The sequence below is a fragment of the Trichoderma evansii genome, assembly GCF_050947405.1.
Source record: "Trichoderma evansii strain SZMC 28006 chromosome Unknown GGI43scaffold_28, whole genome shotgun sequence".
NCBI classification, from domain to species: domain Eukaryota; kingdom Fungi; phylum Ascomycota; class Sordariomycetes; order Hypocreales; family Hypocreaceae; genus Trichoderma; species Trichoderma evansii.
This window is the reverse complement of record NW_028145178.1, coordinates 215,532-234,796: the sequence shown is the minus strand read 5'-3', so window position 1 is coordinate 234,796 and position 19,265 is coordinate 215,532. Positions and strand designations below refer to the sequence as shown.

Genomic DNA, 19,265 nt, shown 5'->3' with positions numbered 1-19,265 from the left:
AATACCTCTTTTTCATCCTTTCTTTTCTCCCCCCCCCCCCCCCCCCCTATGCAAGTATTTTTTCTCGTACTGGACGTTTTCAGGGCCTCAGTCGAGCCACATGCGTGACACAAGCCACCAAAGAAACGAGCTAGTCTAGACATGTCTGAGACACTGGCAAAGTAGGTCATTTCACTGCTGCAGCTTACTGTTGGCTGAGGCACTATGCATCACTTGCCGCGCACTATTCAGGCTATGTACATCTCATCCATGGAATATTCAACTGGCACCAAGTAATGCCGGCATCAGCAACGACACCAAGATCCAGATAGATGAACCAAGCCAGGCGACAAGCCGAAAGAGACCAAAAAAAGGGTCCGAAAAAGCTTGCCCCGCAGATCGGTGGCAATCTGGGGTCCTGGCGCTGTTGCGCAGTGGGTTTTTGTGTTAGTGGGTGTGCGTCACTGTGGGCTGCTGGGGCTACAGGGGGGACTTCAGGGGGTGATGTTCAAGTGTTGCATCCAGGCACGTGGGACAGACGATAGGAGGTGTAGAAGGTTTTGGAAAAAAGGCGAAAAGTGGCTGTGAGGTGAGGTGAGGAGCAGGATTAAGCTTTTCCCATTGGAATGTTTTAATCTTCTTCTTTTCTATTGCTGGCGGTGCTTGAATACCTTTACAAGTAACTGACGTTGTTAGACAGCCTTAGCAGTGCCTCGAGTTGGTTTAGTGCCCGCTAGCAGAGCCAAGCTTTCTTTTGGCCCCAACCCGCCGCTCCTGGTTTTTTCTCTTTTCTAGCTGAGCTCCTGTGAAATTCAGCTTTCAGCGTCATCGACCGAGAGGGGTGTGTCGCGTGGCCAGTATCTGATCGGATCAATCACCACCAGCTCTCCAACTTTCTTGATCTTCTCTTCTTGTCACTCTTGCTACAGCTTGAGCTGCTGCTTCTACCACTTCTACAAACGCAACGCATCGATCAATCGAACAAGCAATTGACGCACTTCTCTTCTCGTTCTCTTCGAATCTGCCCGCCATGGCGGTGCTCGACAGCGGAGGCTCGGCAATCCGAGCTGGGAGCTCTGGAAAGCCAATCTCGCTGATTCTGGTGCGTGCGAATTGCCTCTTCTTCTTCTCAGATGGTTACTAACGGACCGTACCAGCTAACGGTCCAAAACTCTGCATATGTGCTTTTCATGCATTGGTCCCGTGTGATGCCTCCCGCAGGCGACCATCGATACTTTCCCTCGACCGCCGTCTTCCTCCACGAGGTCATCAAGCTGGCCGTTTCCCTAACACTGGCCCTATACGAGGCGTCCAAGACACTGGCGCCCAGCACGCCCGCGACGGTGCTGTTTGAGCAGATTTACAATGCCATGTTTTCGGCCGATGGGTGGAAGCTGATTATACCCGGAGTCTTTTACACGCTGCAGAATATTCTGCAGTATGTGGCTATAGAGAACTTGGATGCTGTGCATTTCCAGGTTCTGTACCAGCTAAAGGTGAGAGAAGAGGAGTTCAATAGCCTCAAACAAGCTCTTGTGATGTCTAACAACGGCGACTAGATCCTTACCACAGCCCTTTTCAGTGTCTACCTCCTAAGCCGGCCGCTCGGCTTCAAGCGCTGGCTCGCTCTTATCGTCCTCACCCTCGGCGTCTCGGTCGTCTCTCTTCCCGGCTCGACCACCACCACCAATGTGCCCAGCGCCGATTCCCTCCTTCTCCACGGCATGCCCGACCATTTCTTCCCTCGATCTCGCCACGAGCTCGGCCACGCTATTCTTGACGACGCCCCAGCGCACCTCACGCGCCGCTCTGCCACTTACGAGGGCATCGACAACGATCTCCACTTTCTCGAACCTCCTATGAACTACTCCGTCGGTGTGACTGCGGTTCTCATCGCCGCGGCAGTCTCCGGCCTTACAGGCGTCTACTTTGAGAAGATTCTAAAAGAGAATTCCTCCCAGGCCAGCGTATGGGTGCGCAACATGCAGCTGAGCTTCTACTCCATGATAGCTGCTCTCTTTGGCGGCGTCATCTGGCAGGATGGAGCTGGCATCCGCGAGCATGGCTTTTTCGAGGGCTACAACACTATTGTGTGGGCGACGGTCATCCTGCAGGCGGCGGGCGGCTTGCTGGCCAGCTTGGTGATTAGAGATGCGGATAACATCATCAAGAACTTTGCTACGAGCATCAGTATCATACTGAGTTTTCTCGTCAGCGTATGGGTTTTTGAGTTTGAAGTCACCTTCACAGTGAGTATGCCCTTTTCATGAGGGCTCACAAGTTTGCTAATGAATGATGCAGTTCCTTCTGGGAACGATGCTGGTGCTGCTGGCAACGTATATGTATAGTATATCAGAAGAAGTCCCCCTTCGCGGCCGACCTCCTGCCATTCGGGTGGCCAAATTCGAAAAGCCCGCCATCGAATCGCTTCTCACGCCTCTGGGAACCCCTCGTTTGGGACCCTCAAAACACCTTGGTTCTGTCGATCCATTTGACGTCAAGGGTGTGGCTTCGACATCCAGTCGACCCAGCAGCCCAATGTTGGCTCGCTCAGGAAGTCGTTTGGCTCCGCAGAAGGAGCTATGAATACCTGATTGACGACGGCATTCGAAATTTCATTACATTTTTTCTGCTTCCTGGGGGAAAACAAAAACACTGCTCTTACTTTTAGGCTAACGCCATGGCTTCATATTAACGCCATGGCTTCATATTTTTTCTTATCATTTTTTTTTTTCGGTCTGTATGTGTGTTGGGAATGAAATACGGATATGGTGCATATAGAAAGAGGGGAATCTGGATCGAATAGGAGCCTCTAAGCTTTGGTATAGACGGCGACGGACGGAAAGCTTAGGGGAGTGAGTGTAAAAATGGTTGCAAATATACCCAATTCCTTTTTATAATAGGACGTTTCCTACAGGCTGCTGCAGAGAGTGATGCCGTGCTAGTATTGGCAAAGCCTTTCATTATTGGCTCGATTAGCACTCCTGCTCACTGCCGCGTTTCTCCCCCGCCTCCAAGTAGGTACATGTATATGGATCTTGATGTTTTCAAGGATTAACATTCTTCCTTATATTCTTGTTAAATACCTGCGCCATTTTAATGATTTCGCCGGCCGTTAGGCTGCTTAATCCTATCCCTTATCAAGTGCACCTTACACGGGTATTATTAATGCTTTATATTAGCCGATTTATCAAGGGCATCATCTCATATACTCTCAGAGAACAATTTTGGAGACTTTGCCAACTTACATCAAGGCAACGTCTACAACCACTGCGCAGTCAGCCAAGGTTCGACATGTTGCTACCCTCTATCCTTGGTAGTGAAAGAGTTGACAATTTATACTAGCTGGAACTGACTTGGATAGCGTCTACCTTCGAGATTTAAGCAAGACTGATCCCAGACTCGACAAAAAGAGGATTCTAGAAACTAAAGGCCCATTGCTGCGTGAATCATACAGCTGGATTCTTGACCATCGAGATTACCAACAATGGCTTGGTGCGCAGAATGGAACTCTCTGGATCAAAGGTGATCCTGGAAAGGGCAAGACTATGCTTCTCTGTGGCATAGTTGAAAGTCTAGAGGAGAATGGAGACGCAGAGAATGATACAGCATACTTCTTTTGCCAAGCAACGGACGCCCGCATTAACAATGCCGCAGCCATCCTTGGAGGTCTGACCTTTTCTCTCGCTCGTCGGAAAAAGTCACTGCTCTCTTATGTTAGAGACAGGCATCCGAGTCCAGGCAAATCGCTATTTGATGGCCCAAACGGCTGGGTTACCATATGCGACATTTTTGAGGCCGTCATTCAAGACTCTGCATTATCACATCTTGTTCTCATTGTCGATGCCCTCGACGAGTGTACAACCGATCGGGACTCTTTTCTGCGATTGGTTGTGAGAACAAGTTCTAGAGTAAAGTGGCTATTATCCAGTCGAAATTTGGAGGAGATTCAGCGACGACTCTTTTCAAAAGACTCAGTCAATCCACTGAGCCTCGAACTCAAAGAGAATGCAGAAGCAGTATCACGAGCTGTTCACAGTTATATAAACCACTGTGTTGCTCACATGGAAATCATGCAAGAGGACAAAGACCTTGAAAGTAAAGTTCGTGATATCCTCCAGCGCAAGTCCAATGATACATTTTTATGGGTTGCCCTTGCGATTCGGCAGATTCAAGACTCTGATGAATGGGAAGTGCTACGAATGCTGGACCAGCTGCCAGAGGGATTGCCAAGTTTATATCACTTAATGATGGACCAGATACAGAGCCATCCTGAACACAGGCGCGATCTTTGTATAAAACTTCTTTCAATAGTTACTACAACTTACCGACACCTACATCTTGGAGAGCTTATCACTTTGTGGCAAGTAGAAGCGGAAAACCCAAACAATCAAAAACATGTCCGCAGGGTCATTCAGCGCTGTGGCTCTTTTCTTACTGTGAAAGAGGACATTATTTATTTTGTTCACCAATCGGCCAAGGACTTTTTGCTTCAACAAGGTTCCCAAGCTGGTATAGTGAGCAAACATTATTTTATTTTCAAGTCTTCGCTAGATACCATGTTCAATAGCCTTCACCGTGATATTTACGGTCTTAAATCTCCGGGTATACGAATACATGAAGTCTCTACACCATGTCCAGATCCATTAGCCCTAATTCGATATCAGTGCGTCTTTTGGATTCACCATCTTTTGGACGTAAGTGAAGAGGACAGGATTGGAGTCCTCGAAAACGATAGTGGCCTACACACCTTCTTCACAAAAGTCTTTCTATTCTGGTTGGAAGCTCTTTCTCTATTACGGAGTATGGATTATGCTCTTACAGCCATGTATAAATTTAAGGATTTGATTGTAAGTTTCGACCCCGTTGGGTTTACTATCGCTTACACTTTAAATTATGCAATAGAATAGCCATGTTACCTCGAGACATCAAAAGCTTGTTGAAGATGTTATTCGCTTTATTCAGTATAACCGAGGAACAATCGAAAGTTTACCTTTACAAACCTACTCTTCAGCGCTGGCATTTGCGCCTGAAGGCAGCATTATTCGACAAGAGTTCATCAACAATGTTTGCGACGGCATATCTCTGGTATTAAACCGGCCGAATACTTGGGGCACATGCGTGCAGACTCTGTTTGGTCATAGAGATCAAATTATGTCTCTAGCGTTTTCACCAGCGTCACATCTATTGTTCACCAGCTCACTGGATGAGACAGCAAGAATATGGGAAATGGAAACAGGCAATTGTCAGCAGATATTACTCTTCGGAAGCTATCACGGGCTTGCGAAGATTTCTCCAGATTCAAAAAAAGTTGCATCGAGCGATTCAACCAAGATATATATTTGGAACACAGATACGGGTGAAAAGATGCACACATTACATGGTGATGGGAGAAAGTTCTGGTCAATTGCATTTGCATTTAATTCAAAATTTCTCGCTTCGGCCTATCAAGATATGAATATCTGGATCTGGTGCACTGAGACGGGCAATCTTTTACACAAACTCCAACGTGATGGAAAAGAATGTAACAACCTTTGGATTCACGTTGCATTCTCCCCCGACCTGAGGTACGTGGTTGCGGCAGGTGAATCTGCCGCAACAGTTTGGAACATTGAAGCAGCGATTGAGATATGCAATTTGCCTCGGCAAGGAGAGGGAAGTATTTTAGCGGTCGTCTTCTCTCCCAACTCTAAACTTCTTGCCTCAGCTCATTGGTACCATTATCAGTACTTAAGCGGCCCAAACGCATGCATAAATGTCTGGTGCATTTCGACAGGTAGTAAGCTGAAAAGCTGCCGCACCAGAGCTCACCCCTTATTTTTAGAAAAGCTTGCATTCTCTTCCAATACTGAGTTAATTGTACCGACAACAAAAGGGCTACGTTACTGGCGATTCCAATCAAGCCCGAATTTCGACAATGCGATCTCTGCCACAAATACTGAGGGCTTATCAAACGTGGACTTTTCCTTTGACATGGCTTTCTTTGCAGGATCAGATCGCATGAGCAACACTATTAGTGTTTGGCAATTAGACTCTAGTGGCAACAGTGCAAGTGATCTCGATAAATATGGTACCTATATACATGATGCTGCTCGTGTATTTATCTCGCCTGATTCGTCTGTTGTCGCCTCAAGCTCTTCTGATAAAACTGTAACATTATGGCGGACTGATACGGGCAAACGTTGTCAAACATTCACTGGCCACACTCACGAAGTTACTGCTATGACTTTTTCGCATGATTCTTCAATTATTGTAACAGGCGATGAAAAGAGAACTATACGCCTCTGGCGGATTGCCACCGGCGAATGTATAACCGTTTTGTCAATGATGGAATTCACCAGCGCGGATGACGCCAACCACTGGCGACAGTTTTTAAATCAAATAGCAATATCCGTTGACTTGGGGATCATTGCTTGTGGCAGTAGGTATGAAATATTTATTCTGAAAAAGAATAATGAAGAAGGTTACAAATGTATTGCTCAATATCCCGCCCCTATGATCGAGGAACGAACAAGGGAATTTGAATATATTGCAGTCTCAGCTGATTCAGCATTCGTTACTTGGAAGGACTGGAAATATAGTGGTGAATTTTCATTGGAGCACTGGCATATAGACGCAAAAAGCTCTGTCAAGTTGCATGTCGGCCATCAATATCGCTCAATGTCTTACGAGGAGTAGTGTAGTGGGTTCATGATTCCCAGCCATGCAAAATCGCAGCAAGAGCTCGACAGCGGAAAATTCGCTTGGATAACTCGAAATGAAGAGCGACTGCTCTGGATACCCAAGGAATTCCGCCCTCGCTGTGCAAACAGTGCACACTATTGGTATTATTCGGGCCTTATTGCACAACATTGGGATTCTTCGGGATCTATACTAGTTATCGGAGTGAATTCGAACACCGTGATTATTGTCGATCTTGCAAGGCACCCTAAGAGCACTAACTATAAAGATGACAAGATGAAAGGGTTGAAAAGGAAGAGAGTAGTGTCTATTTTAGGGGATACTACAGAGAAGGTATTTCAGGAATCTAATAATGTGTAATTGATACAAAGGAATATTTACTTTAGGAAATCAACATCCAATTTTCGTTATGTAATATTCTAGTCATGCCTTAACAACGTGGTTAATCCAAACATAGGTAACGAAAGTGGTGCATTGAATAATAATTTTTTAAATAAAGGTGCTTTATCTGCAAATCCATGGCCGCACAAAAGGTTATACACAATCTCTAATAATAATATTCTTCTTTTGCTGGCGGCGACGTCTGTTGATTACCTTGTCGCATACTTGACCTCTGCTACTGATTTTATGCCTTTTCAGGAGATCACTCCTCTTGAAATCTTTGCCGCACTTTCCACAACTAAAGAACTGGCTGCCATGTCTTTCCCTAAGATGCCGATTATAGTTTGACTTATTCGCAAAGCTACAGTTATGAATCTCGCAGTAAAAGGGCTGCTTTGATTCTGCCGCTATTGTCGCCTTTGAAGGAGGAGATGTAGAGGAATGAGTGCTCCTGCATGTTGTAGAATGGTAGTTGTGATAACTTGAACAGCTGTCTGAACATTCACCTGATGGCGATGCATCAGACCCATCTGAAGGAGCTGTGGGGCAATCCCTGGATATAATATGTATCAGTAAATGTCTAGTTCAATGGGAACTTTGTCCATAGTCCCTTTCCTGGTACTAACCTTATTGGCTCTGAACGTTGAGAAGGGTGTGTACGTGAAGCCTCGAGTTCATTAAATATATCGTAAATCCGGGGTTGGTCCTGCCGTGTGGCATTGCTCCCCTTCCCCAATAAATGGCATAGGAGATGGTTGTTTAGCTCCATCAAGTATGTCGGGTACCGCGACTGGCAGAATTTTTGAAGATTGGATAATATGGCATCTTCCAATGGCATATACTGGAAGAAATTGTAGAGAGTCAGAATGTTCCAGAGTTTCCATCTCTCAATAGCAAATGTAGCTAGCATGTGTAGTTCTTCCTTCAGCGCTCGTGATTCTGGTGTTGAGTCTTTCTCAGTAAAGGCCATCCCAACCACAGAGCTAAAGGCAGTATACAGTATGGGATGAGAGTGCTGAAGAGCTGTAGAGCCCCACGACCGTAGGCTGGTATGATTCAAGTCGTCTTGCAGCACTAAAAAAGGAAAGCAGGTTAGAAACGTAAATCAAGCTACAGCAACTCGTGACTCACCTTGGAGGAATAAGAATAATATAGTAAATGTTGCTCCCGCCATGAGATAGGCTGCCTCTCGGATCGAAAATGGATCGATCAAATAAGGATCTGGAGGCTCTTCACAAAACAGATCATGTGGGTTACTCTCGTTTCTAACGTCACTAGGAAGAAGCTGAGGGTTCGATTGTAATTGTTCCGTGTCTTCACAGTGGAGATGTTGTGGATTTGATTGTGACGGCGACGATTCTTGCTGAGTAGGGAAATTTGTCAACCTGTAGCCCAAGTTGAAACCAAACAGACTTTCCGCAGAAGAAATATAGACCTGGATTGAAGCTATGAAGTGCTGCAACACATCTGGGCTAAATTCGACCAAATCGATCTTCCAGGGTATTGTTAGATTGCTCTCACCCCACAAGTCCATGGTCCATGCCCGGAGACGAGTTCTTTCGCCACTCTTTCCAAGAACATGCATCCATCTGTCAATATCGTGCTTAAACATCTCAAGATGGCCATTATAAAGTAAATTATAATGCTGTGCGCGGGTCATGGCATCGTTGGCCACCGTACTGTTGATGCAAGGCCTAATTCCCTCCTGGTCAAAGTCATCCATAACTGATGCAATGGAGCCAATGACGAGGAAAACTCGGAGAATCTGAAGAACAGATGCTGGAACATGACCTTCCATCAAGCCTTGTATAGTTCTAACACCCCTCTGCCACCATGTCCTGGATGAAAGATAGGCAAGTCGAATACGACTCTTATCCTCTGTGATCTCTAAAACTCTTCGTGATAGCTTGTTAAAGGTATTGATGAACCCTGCCCGTAGTTTTCGGAATGCAATGTGCTTCTGGATACCCTTGTCTGTTTGAACTTTTTCAATAAACTTGCTTGCTCCAGATCGACTGCCACTGTTGGTAAGGCTGCAAAGAGCCAGTGATCGATCAGCTCCACGTTTAGAGAGCAGGTATACGCTTTTCTTATCACGAAGACGCACTGCTATCCCCAAAGCTGTACCGTTTGCAGTCACAACGTTTGGATCAGCATTAGCGTCGAGCAGCATATTAGCAATACTTCTATAGCCGTGCCGTATTGCTATCATCAAGGGCGTCGCGCCGTGCGCCAGACACATATCAGGGTTGGCTCCATGACTGAGAAGCACCCCTATCATATCTCTCCGATTATTGAGACTAGCAATCGATAGACATGTGTCTCCAACTAAAGTGATGTGATTAGGGTTTGCTTCGCTCCAAAGAAGCTGCTCGACAATATCTATGTGACCATTCTCTACTGCCATTATCAAAGCTGTCTTGCCACTATGATCTACAATATCTGTCCGTGCACTGTAAGAAAGGAGCTTTTTTACCACTCTGATGTGTCCACTGAAGGAACCCATCATTAGAGGTGTCTTATCTTCAACTCCAAGATAGTTGAGATTGTACTTTGGAAGATATTCTCGAGGAATGTGGGATCGAAGCTCCTCATGTTGTACAAGATCATTCACTACCCTTGATTCCAGTGCCTTCCCGATGATCATCCAGCAGTCATTAGCGCAGAGCTTTAAGAAAGCACGGTGGATAACATCGCGAACAATGCCCTTGTTCTGCAATCTTTGGCGTCCCGGCTGGGCAAATTCTGATAAAACACTCCCCCAGAAGTTGAATCTCTTCGGCCACCGGTGTGCCGTCAGTATAGATTCTATTGTGAAAAGAGTTTCTTGCTGTTGGCATAGCGCATCGGAAAGTATTTTTGGCTCTGTATGAGGATAGGCGTACTCATTAGATGGTTCTTGATCGGGGATATTGCTGGATCGGTTGAGGTTTTCCGTATGCAACATTGAAAATTGGCCCACGATTTCCAAGGTGTTCAAGGCGAATTGTGGAAATCTTGTTTCAATTAGATTCCTGAAATCACTTGGCAAAGATTCCAATCTCCATAGTTTGTCAAATTCATCATTCAGGGAGAGAACAGAAGCAAGCCCGATTGTGAGGAGGCTCATCAATTCGGACCGAACGGATGCCTGAGTCTCTTTCAGGTCTTCAATTTTCTTTATGAAATCTGGTAGATGATCGAGCAGCATGTCGCCATCAAATGACGCTACGCCATCAAATGAGGCGGCATTATCATCTAAGATTAGATCATAGAATGGAATTGCGCCATCAATTTCGGATTCGAGTATCAATTCAGAATCATTGCAAACGTCCTCAATAGCAAGCAACAGCTCAGATGAGTGGACTTCAACTGTCATGGATTTGGCAGCGACAACGTGGATAACGAACGAAAAGACGCGCTGCTCTTCAAGACTATCTATGCTGCGACAGCCACAGCCGAATGAGCACGACTTGGGAGCGTCGGGGTCGATGAAGCGTCCATCGCCAAAGGAGTCGCTGGTGATGGTCTCAGTGCTATTTTTGTGTAAGTAGGGCGGTAGTTGGATTTTGTATATATTGGACGCACCTGTTACTCAAGGTTTGTTTCAGTCGAAATATGAAATTGCCCTTGTGCTGATATAGGCAAGTTGTTTCTCTGGGTCTCAGGCCATTATTGGATGGACAAGTAATGTTAAACACCTCGCCGATGCCAACAAGACAGTCGCTGATGGCCTGGAGACAAGGTAGTCGGATTTCGCCCATGGCACGCGGGAAAAGGGAATTGTCGAGTTAAGTTGCCTGTACTCGAAATAATAGCAGATAGCGGAGGCCACAGCCGCGCGAGCTTTATATGCTTCTGCGATGCACGTGAACCAATAGCAGAGACCTATACATTCCCAGAATCTGGACCGTATGATTGGCCCAGACCTTGTTGGTTCTCGATCCGGGAACATCGTGAGGCGACGGATAATAGCGGGGTTTCCTCCTCCTATGAGAATCAGCGAAAGATGGGATCGAACGCGGCTGATGCTCCTGCAGCAGAGGCCGTGCATCGTGGACCAACCAATCTTGGGACTAAGTGGACTGCTATGTTCTCTTTGATGACACCGCCTTAAAGCAAAAAGCGGGCGGCACCGTAAGTTGGTGTTGGGACGCCAGCTGGGCAGCCTATGAGAACGCTGAGATTGTTGGATTCCGGGGGCCTGCAACTCTGCCTTGGCTCGACGCTTTAATATATCATGCATTGCGGAGCCTAGACAACGAAGTGGCTAGCACGCTAACTGGCATCACTGCTGGCATCACTGTGTAGCCATCCATTACTACACGCGTCTATCATTCACCTCTTGGTATATAGATGTGGTGTCTTCTGAATGCGTAGCAGAAATGGCAGCTTCCCTTGTATGGTGTTTAAGGCATAACTTCAATCTTCAGTCGTAAGACTTTGCAAACATTCTAATCTCCATTCGTGTTAACTACGCTATCATAGTAAGGCACAAAAATCCATATGCTGAATCGACAAAGCACCCTGAGGCCTGACAGTTTTAAGATGCGAATTCTCCTCTTGCTCCTTTTCATTGCCCATCTATGGCTGCCGCAGACACGCGCAGCCGCCATTGAAAGAAACGGTTTACCAATGAGTACGACGTCGGGCGCTACACCTTCACCATCAAGGGCGATGCCGTCAGTCTTCGTTGACGGTTGTAGCTTCCATAATCCTTCAAACCCAGCTGGGCACGCCATTTCAGCCTTACATCTTCTGAATGCCTCAAATATTCATCTTATTGCGCAAGAATTTGATGTGGTAGATATGCAACACCTCGAAAGCGGCACCAGTCACTCAGCCGTTACCTATGCTATGATTTCTACCATTTTCGGGGGCCTTGGCCTGCTCGCCGCACTTGTTTGGGGGCCTTTTGCCAAGTCGTACTTGGACAAGCTCCGCAACACAAGCACTTCATCCAACCCTGAGCTCGAGCTCGGGTCGTCTGGCAGTTAGATAGTCTGAACCCAGGTATTACGATATATCTACATGTGTGTGTACATTTATATGTACCTTTCAGGAGAGCATCGCGAGTATAGTTTGGAGCGATAATCGATTGGGCACCAAAAGCAGAGCGCGGGTATAGAATATATCAGGCAAGGCGCGAAGAGGACGTCACTACGTGGAGCAGCTGTATAATTGATACATAACCACTAAACACGCCATAAAAACACTTTAGAGAACCATCTGATTTTGTCTACATGACCTGAATCTTTGTTATTACATATGAAAATCTCACTACTCTGGGGTCCAAGAACTTATAGATCTGCTCAAATGAGTAATTTATACTATGGGAATAGTGATATTGTATTATTCTTCATTCTTTTTTCGTAGTGATTGGCTACTATACAGTAATGCATCAATACTATAGCGTCGTCCAACATGTAAATGCGTCTATCTTGTTTGGAGTCTCCTAGTTAGCTAACCACGCTAATGTGGAAGTCCTTGATGTCCTTGTCTGTAAACTCGGCTCCACAGCACATGTCAAGCCGATGTCTCAATGTTTGTCAAACGAGCAACGCCATCTCCCTCCCCATTTCTCATCGTAGCCAAATTGAATTATAAGTGCTGCATCGCATCGCGGTATGACTCAACGGAACGGACACGCACTTTTGTAGAGAGTCGAGACCGGATTAGGAAAAGACCGAGGAGGCGATGCTGGATTTGCGCTTGTCAATCCTTCGCCAGCCAACTAACTACACTTACGCATAAAATAAAGATAAAAGACTCACTATTGCCGCCATGTTTTGCGCCTCCAACTATCGACTCTACATTGCTGCATCGCTCCTACGAGAGGAAGCATCACCATGGACGTTGATGATTCGGACCCGGATCAGACTTTCGAAATCGTAGAGCGAGACGCAGTGCCCGCCCCTCCTCTCAAAAACGACACACTTGAGGAACAAATCCGTACCCTACAGAAATGGCTCCAACCAACCGACTTTCTCTCTCCAGGGAGCGAGTTCATGAAACATTTACACTCATATGTGCCTGGAACTGGCGGATGGATCCACAAGTCGCCCGTCTTTCGCGCTTGGGCCAATCTCGACTCTAGCTCTGACCATGATCATGATGGCGGCTCATGTCTTCACGTCCGGGGAGTTGCTGGCAGCGGAAAGTCAGTCTTTTCAGCCAGCACAGTACGCCAACTGCAAGAGTCTGGCAATATTGTTCTCTTCTTCTTCTTTCGCCAGATTGTCGACAAGAATCACAGCGCCAACTACCTTATACGTGACTTTACCGCGCAACTACTTCCTCATTGCCCTGCCTTGGTAACCACCTTGACAGCTATATCGCAGGGCCATGCCATCAGCGGCAATGAAACTAGCCTGGTATGGCCTGCTATCGTTGAGGCTCTTACCAAGAGCATTGCAAAGAATGTGTACTGTGTGGTAGACGCTTTGGATGAAATGGATGATGGGGACTTTGAGGGCACGACTTCTTGTCTTGTTGAGCTGGGTACCGCCACACCTGGTAAAGTTAGGGTTATGATGACCAGCAGGCCATTGCCCAAGATTGAACAAGCGTTTAACAACCAAAGCATAGTGAAGCTGAAGCTTGACCCTGCTCTGCTTTTCCCAGACGTGGCACGTTATGTTGACGCCAGGATGGCCACGCTGGACCCTCCTTTGAGCAACGACAAAAATGAGCTCGTAAAGCAGACCATCTGTGAACGAGCCAACGGGCTGTTTCTTCACGCCAGACTAGTTGCGGATAATTTGGCTGAAGGCTTGCGGGATGGGCACATTACTGAAGAAACTCTGCCTGACAGTCTGGATCGCCTTCCTCAGACACTCCAAGAAGTGTATGAGGACATGTTAAAGGAGCATGCTCGTCGCAGCGGAGTCACAGCAGAGCAACAAGCCAAGGTCCTCACATGTGTAACGCATGCGAGCCAACCCTTACGATTAATTGAGCTGGCATCGCTACTCTCCAACATGCTACACATAAGTCTCGGACAAGGAAAGGATTTGGTGCGGCAGAGCTGCGGGAGATTGCTGGAACTCTTGGAAGATGAGAGCGTGAGTGTCATCCACCATTCATTTACCGAGTTTCTGCATGATGCCACGAGAAAGAACAACGCCGCCGCTTTCCCTGTTCTTGACGATACTACTTCACATGAGATGCTGAGTGTTCTCTTGTTGGAATTTCTCGATGGCTGTCCGCATTTCGACGTCACTCTCGATGACCATAGAGAGGCAAACTACGACAATCGCTCTTGGGGAAACATTGAAAAGAAAAGAAGGGCGGATCTAATAATTAACTTGCGAATCACACATCCACTGGCCTCCTACGCTGCTGAAAATCTCGCCTTTCACCTTAAGAAGGCATCAGCGCAGCCGCTCGCTGTGGTTCGAGAAGCCCTGACCCACTATTTGCGTCCTGGAAAGCCAGCCTTTGAGACATGGATACTGATGAATTGGAGAGGACGACTATCTGCCTCTTTTACTGTTTTCCACCTTGCTACGGCTGTGAAAGGCCCCCTTACCATGCCACTGGCGGTAGTCGAGATATTTGAGGCCAAAGAGCCAGCACTCCTTGACACTTGTGATTCAGATGGTCGTTCTCCATTATCCTACGCTGCCGAGAATGGCCATGACGATATTGCCCAATTTCTGCTTGCCAAGGGTGCAGCAGAAGCGAAGTCGGGCAGAACTTATGGTCGAACACCACTGCACTGGGCGGCATTAAAAGGGCATCCGGGAATTGTTCGACTTTTACTGGCCGCGGGTGTCGACCCACTGATTAAAACATTTCCAGTTCTCAAAGAATACGATTCTTACGATGAGTACTTCAAGACCTATTCAGAAGAGGAAGCCGAGAGTCAGAGAAAGACCGCCTTGGAACTTGCTTTCCAAGGCGATAATCCCGAGGTCGTCCAGGCATTCATACCCTTCATTCCGTCGACCGAAGCAAATAAATGCTTCCACCAGGTCAACAACGTGGAGAATATAGAGGCCATCCTGAACACGGGCAAAGTCGATATTGACTGCTTCCGAAATGGGAAAACAAGGCTGTTTAGAGCAGCCAAGCACCATGATCTGGATATGATTAAGTTGTTACTTAAATACGGAGCTGACCCGACCAAGAGATGTGCCCGAAAGGAATCATGGACCTACGACGATATTACTCTGCAAGTTGACAACGAAGGAGGACCAACACCTCTTCATGCGTTTTGCTCTCCTGACGACAGGGAGGTTCTCATGAAGGAGGACGTGCAGAAAGCAGAAGAAGGTGTCCGAGTTCTTGTAGCAGCTGGTGCAGAAATCAATGCCACGATGCAATGGGAGTCTTACCGTGGCCAAAATTTGACACCTCTCCATCTCGCTGTGCAGAGATCCGAGACAATGTTTGGAGGCTGGGGTAAATATGACAAGTCTGAAGAGATTCTCACCCGCGCTATCCTGCTGGCAGGGGCCGATCCTAACGCCCAGACAGAGACAGGACAGACACCTATGCATCTCGCTAACCCAGAGAAGCCTCGGGTTATTAACTCGCTTGTTGAATTTGAGGCAAATATAAACGCTGTGGATAATCTGGGAAGAACACCTTTGCTCGAAATTATACGCAGAATGTCTTATTCATCTCATTTTGATAAGCTGAAACCAGACGCCCAGACACTCCACGAGCTCCTAAATCTAGGGGCTAATATACACGCCACGGACAACAACGGGGATAATGTATTCCATCACATCATTCAAAGCATTGATTACCTTTCCGATACAAAGTTTTTGCCTTTTATTCAGCAGCTGTTGGACTCTGGCGTGGATCTGAATCGCCGGAACCGGAAAGGTTACCCGCCTGTGTGGAAATATCGCCAAAATGGTCGCAATCATAATGATGATGACGAGCGACTCCTTCAAGTCCTTGTCAAAGCTGGCATGGATTTAACCGTACGTTATGAGAACGGCGACACAATTCTAGGGGTCGTCGGAAAGAGGTTCACAGACAGCGTCAACGTCACGCAAATGTTTATCCGCCTGGGGGCTGAAGTATCTACTGGAGATGACAGAATGCTATTGCACTCTGCGGCGAAGGACCGCAGCAAGGACGCAGATTGGTTTCGCTACATGATATCAATTGGCGCAAAGCCAGATGTCCTCGGCACTGGAGGGGACACGCTCATCCACTCGGTCCTTCGCTCAGCTGGAGAAGGCAGTGGATTCATTGCAATAACAAAAGTTCTGGTTGACGCTGGTGTTGCACCGCTTGCCAAGAATAAAAAGGGGGAAACGGCGCTACATGTGGTGGAGAAGGCGCAACCCCTGGAATATGTTCTCAAAAGCCCTTTGTTCAAGGGGCTGAATCTCGACGAGCAGGACGTGAAAGGCTTTACCCCCCTACACAAAGCTGTAGCTCTTGGGGAAATGGCCGTTGCAAATCTTCTTCGCGCTGGAGGCGATCCAACTATCCTCACGGCGGATGGTCTCTCCCCGCTACATATCGCCTCCCGTGAGGGGGCTGCATCCATCGTTAGCCTCCTGCTGTCAGAGTACCGATGTCGAGGTGTGCTTGAGAAATACGTGAATCTTCTAGGTGAAGGCATGGCACCACTACATTACGCCTGTCGTTCTGGACAGCCAGAGAGTGTCTGGGAGCTGCTCCGCCATGGCGCAGACCCCTGGTTGTTAGATGTGGATGGCCTTATGCCGCTCCATTCCCTGGCCGAGTTTGAACCTTTGGAAGACCTTTGGCGCCGGCGCCGAATCCATTCAGCAGATATTCTAAACATGTTGCAACAAGCCGGAGTTGATTTAACTGTCGAGGCAGTTGTTGAAGACGACGACGGGGATACCAAGACTGTAACCCCTCTGGATATGGCGGCTGAGGAAAAGTGTTGGGACATGGTGCGCGCGCTTCTTACACGCGGCGTCAAAGCCCAGGACGACCACATACAGTCTCCAGAGTTCATTTTGGCCACAGATAAATACAAAGCGGCCCAAGAAGCTCGCGCTGTCTCGGCTACACTTTCTGATAAGCAGAATAGGAATTTGTTGCGAGGGCGATGGTCAGCCCTTTATGAAAAGCATCGTCCTCTTAGCGAAGAAAAGCTATATTACATAGCTGACGGACAGGCTATACTGGATATACAAGCTCAAGAAGAGACTAGACTTGACAAGCTAGACCCTTTGAAGTGTGCTCTGCATGACGCGGATTACGACAGTATTAAAGAGTATGTATTGCTGGATGGTGATGTCCTTGCACTGGACAGTTATGAGGATAATACTCTCTTTCATCTCTTAGTTGATGGAGGATTTACAGACCTGTTCGAATATTTTGCCGACAAAGTACCCCTTTTCGAAGCCCAAGACTGGGTTCAGACAGATGAGGAAAACTGCGGCACGCTTCTTGGCACAGCCTGCGAACGTGACCTCCCATCTTTAAACATTATACAGCTACTCGTCGACAAGATTGGCGTTGATGTTAATGCTGTCTATAACAGACGAGGATACTGTTACTCGTTACGTGGATGCACTGCATTACACATCCTCGCGAGCGGTACTTCCTTCTGGAAGATTGAGGCGCTTGAATACCTTCTCTCAAAAGGAGCGAATATAGAAGCGCGGAATAAAGACGGCATGACACCGTTGCTGGCAGCTGTGGACTGTATTTGGCCTGATGGTTACTGGCGAGAGGAGACGGTAAAAGTTTTATTGAAACATGGTGCTGATGTGAATGCAACTGTTTGGAAGACGGAGGGATCATACAGGTACAATTCTGGCCTCTCGGCATTGGAGATGTCGGACAGGGCTGGAATCACAAAGATGTTGCTTGAAGCAGGTGCCAAGTGTGTACCAGGACTCATAGCCCGTATGGTGGCGAACTGGAACGATCCATTACAGATCAGGCTGCTTCTAGAAGCAGGATTGAGTCCAAATGAGCTACCAGTACCTAGAACAGAGGGGGAAAACATACGTTATGCACTCCACGAGGTATTCTGGCACGAGGCAGGCTCGCCATCAACAGCCAATGCCTATCCGGGGTTAGATGTCGATACACGAAAGCAAGCAACGACAGAGCTCTTGCTCTCATATAACGCTGATCCATTCGCACTGTACCCAGACGGAAGATGCCTGCTTCACAGTATCATCGCGGACCATGGTCAACTGGACAGCTTCCTGCCTCGACTCTCGCCAGCGGATATTAATCGAAAGGAGAGCCAGTATGGGCGAAGCCTCCTAATTTCAGCTTGCGTTCCGACTGTCCGTGAAGAAAAACGAAGATACTTTATAGAGCCGCCATCCCCAGGCATCGTGCTAGGCTCCGTCATTGGTCTAATACAGCGAGGAGCCGATGTCCTCGCTGTCGATGACAAAGGACGTACACCGCTGCATTGGCTCTGCACGCTTCCTGGCAAGTATGATGAGGACCAACAGCAGGCTCTCATCACGCTGGTTGAACGCGGTCCAGCCGCTGTCAACATGGCCGACAAGCAAGGCCGCAAGCCTCTCCACTTGGCACTGTTGGTGTATGCGGATCGCAGCCAGAAATCTCCGTTTGCAATCAAGCATCTCATATCTGCAGGCGCCAATGTCAACGAGTCTGATCCTGTAACGGGTAACTCGACGCTACACCAGCTCGCACCTCGTCTGGTAGGTCAAGCCGCAAGGGCTGCTGAAGCCACCTCACTCTTCCGCGAGCTTTCGGCCAACCTCGACATAAACGCTCGCAACTTGGCTGAAGAAACCCCCGTCATGGCATTCGCAGGCGCTGGGTGGATGGGCACACACGACCCAGAGAGAAAGATCACTAGCCCGACATATGCCATGGACAACGACGTCAATCACGCGACGGCCCTGAGCGTCTTTGTCGATCTAGGAGCCGACTTGATGGCCGTGGATGCACGGGGGCAGACGCTGCTGCATATAACGGCAAGCCGTGATCTTAGCAACTTCGAGCGGGACCAGTACTTTGATGTCAAAAACGCGTTTGCAAAGTTAATGGAGCTTGGTCTCGATCCGCGTAAAGAGGATGCTGAACTGAGGACAGCGATTGACATTGCTGTTGCGAGAGACTCGCGTGGAATACTGGAGTTATTCAGAGAGAAGGTGAAAAAACTGTAGAAGAGAGCGATGGTTAAGGGCAGTTAATAAGTAGTTATAAGTAAGAGCAGCTTTAGTGTTTTGTTTTATTTACCCCTAATGATAATCTTTTTTTGATTCAAGTAAACTGTGTCCATCATCTCTCTCGTCTTTACTGTC

At 47.5% G+C, this 19,265-nt stretch overlaps 5 protein-coding genes across 5 annotated transcripts; 4 read left to right on the top strand and 1 right to left on the bottom strand.

The window, feature by feature from the left end:
* The first annotated feature begins 435 nt into the window (after positions 1 to 435).
* GGI43DRAFT_416542 (nucleotide-sugar transporter-domain-containing protein) lies at positions 436 to 3,038 on the top strand. The gene is made up of 5 exons (XM_083207308.1): positions 436 to 568; positions 680 to 1,081; positions 1,137 to 1,475; positions 1,539 to 2,228; positions 2,281 to 3,038. Exons 2-5 carry the CDS (start codon positions 1,010 to 1,012, stop codon positions 2,563 to 2,565), a joined length of 1,386 nt encoding a protein of 461 aa, XP_083056206.1. The 5' UTR covers positions 436 to 568; positions 680 to 1,009; the 3' UTR covers positions 2,566 to 3,038.
* On the top strand, positions 3,039 to 7,075 carry GGI43DRAFT_416538 (WD40-repeat-containing domain protein). The gene is made up of 3 exons (XM_083207307.1): positions 3,039 to 3,266; positions 3,344 to 4,829; positions 4,885 to 7,075. The coding sequence occupies exons 1-3, from the start codon at positions 3,079 to 3,081 to the stop codon at positions 6,655 to 6,657; spliced, it is 3,447 nt and encodes a 1,148-aa protein (XP_083056205.1). The 5' UTR covers positions 3,039 to 3,078; the 3' UTR covers positions 6,658 to 7,075.
* A 12-nt stretch (positions 7,076 to 7,087) lies between these two features.
* Positions 7,088 to 10,924, bottom strand: GGI43DRAFT_226330 (ankyrin repeat domain-containing protein). The gene is made up of 4 exons (XM_083200441.1): positions 10,609 to 10,924; positions 8,173 to 10,556; positions 7,668 to 8,115; positions 7,088 to 7,594 (listed from the first exon to the last, which is right to left on the bottom strand). Exons 1-4 carry the CDS (start codon positions 10,782 to 10,784, stop codon positions 7,195 to 7,197), a joined length of 3,408 nt encoding a protein of 1,135 aa, XP_083056204.1. The 5' UTR covers positions 10,785 to 10,924; the 3' UTR covers positions 7,088 to 7,194.
* Positions 10,818 to 12,389, top strand: GGI43DRAFT_416533 (uncharacterized protein). The gene has a single exon (XM_083207306.1). It carries the CDS (start codon positions 11,527 to 11,529, stop codon positions 12,016 to 12,018), a length of 492 nt encoding a protein of 163 aa, XP_083056203.1. The 5' UTR covers positions 10,818 to 11,526; the 3' UTR covers positions 12,019 to 12,389.
* Positions 12,390 to 12,582: 193 nt separating this feature from the next.
* On the top strand, positions 12,583 to 19,228 carry GGI43DRAFT_416530 (ankyrin repeat-containing domain protein). Its single transcript, XM_083207305.1, has one exon. It carries the CDS (start codon positions 12,870 to 12,872, stop codon positions 19,125 to 19,127), a length of 6,258 nt encoding a protein of 2,085 aa, XP_083056202.1. The 5' UTR covers positions 12,583 to 12,869; the 3' UTR covers positions 19,128 to 19,228.
* The last annotated feature ends 37 nt before the right edge of the window (positions 19,229 to 19,265 follow it).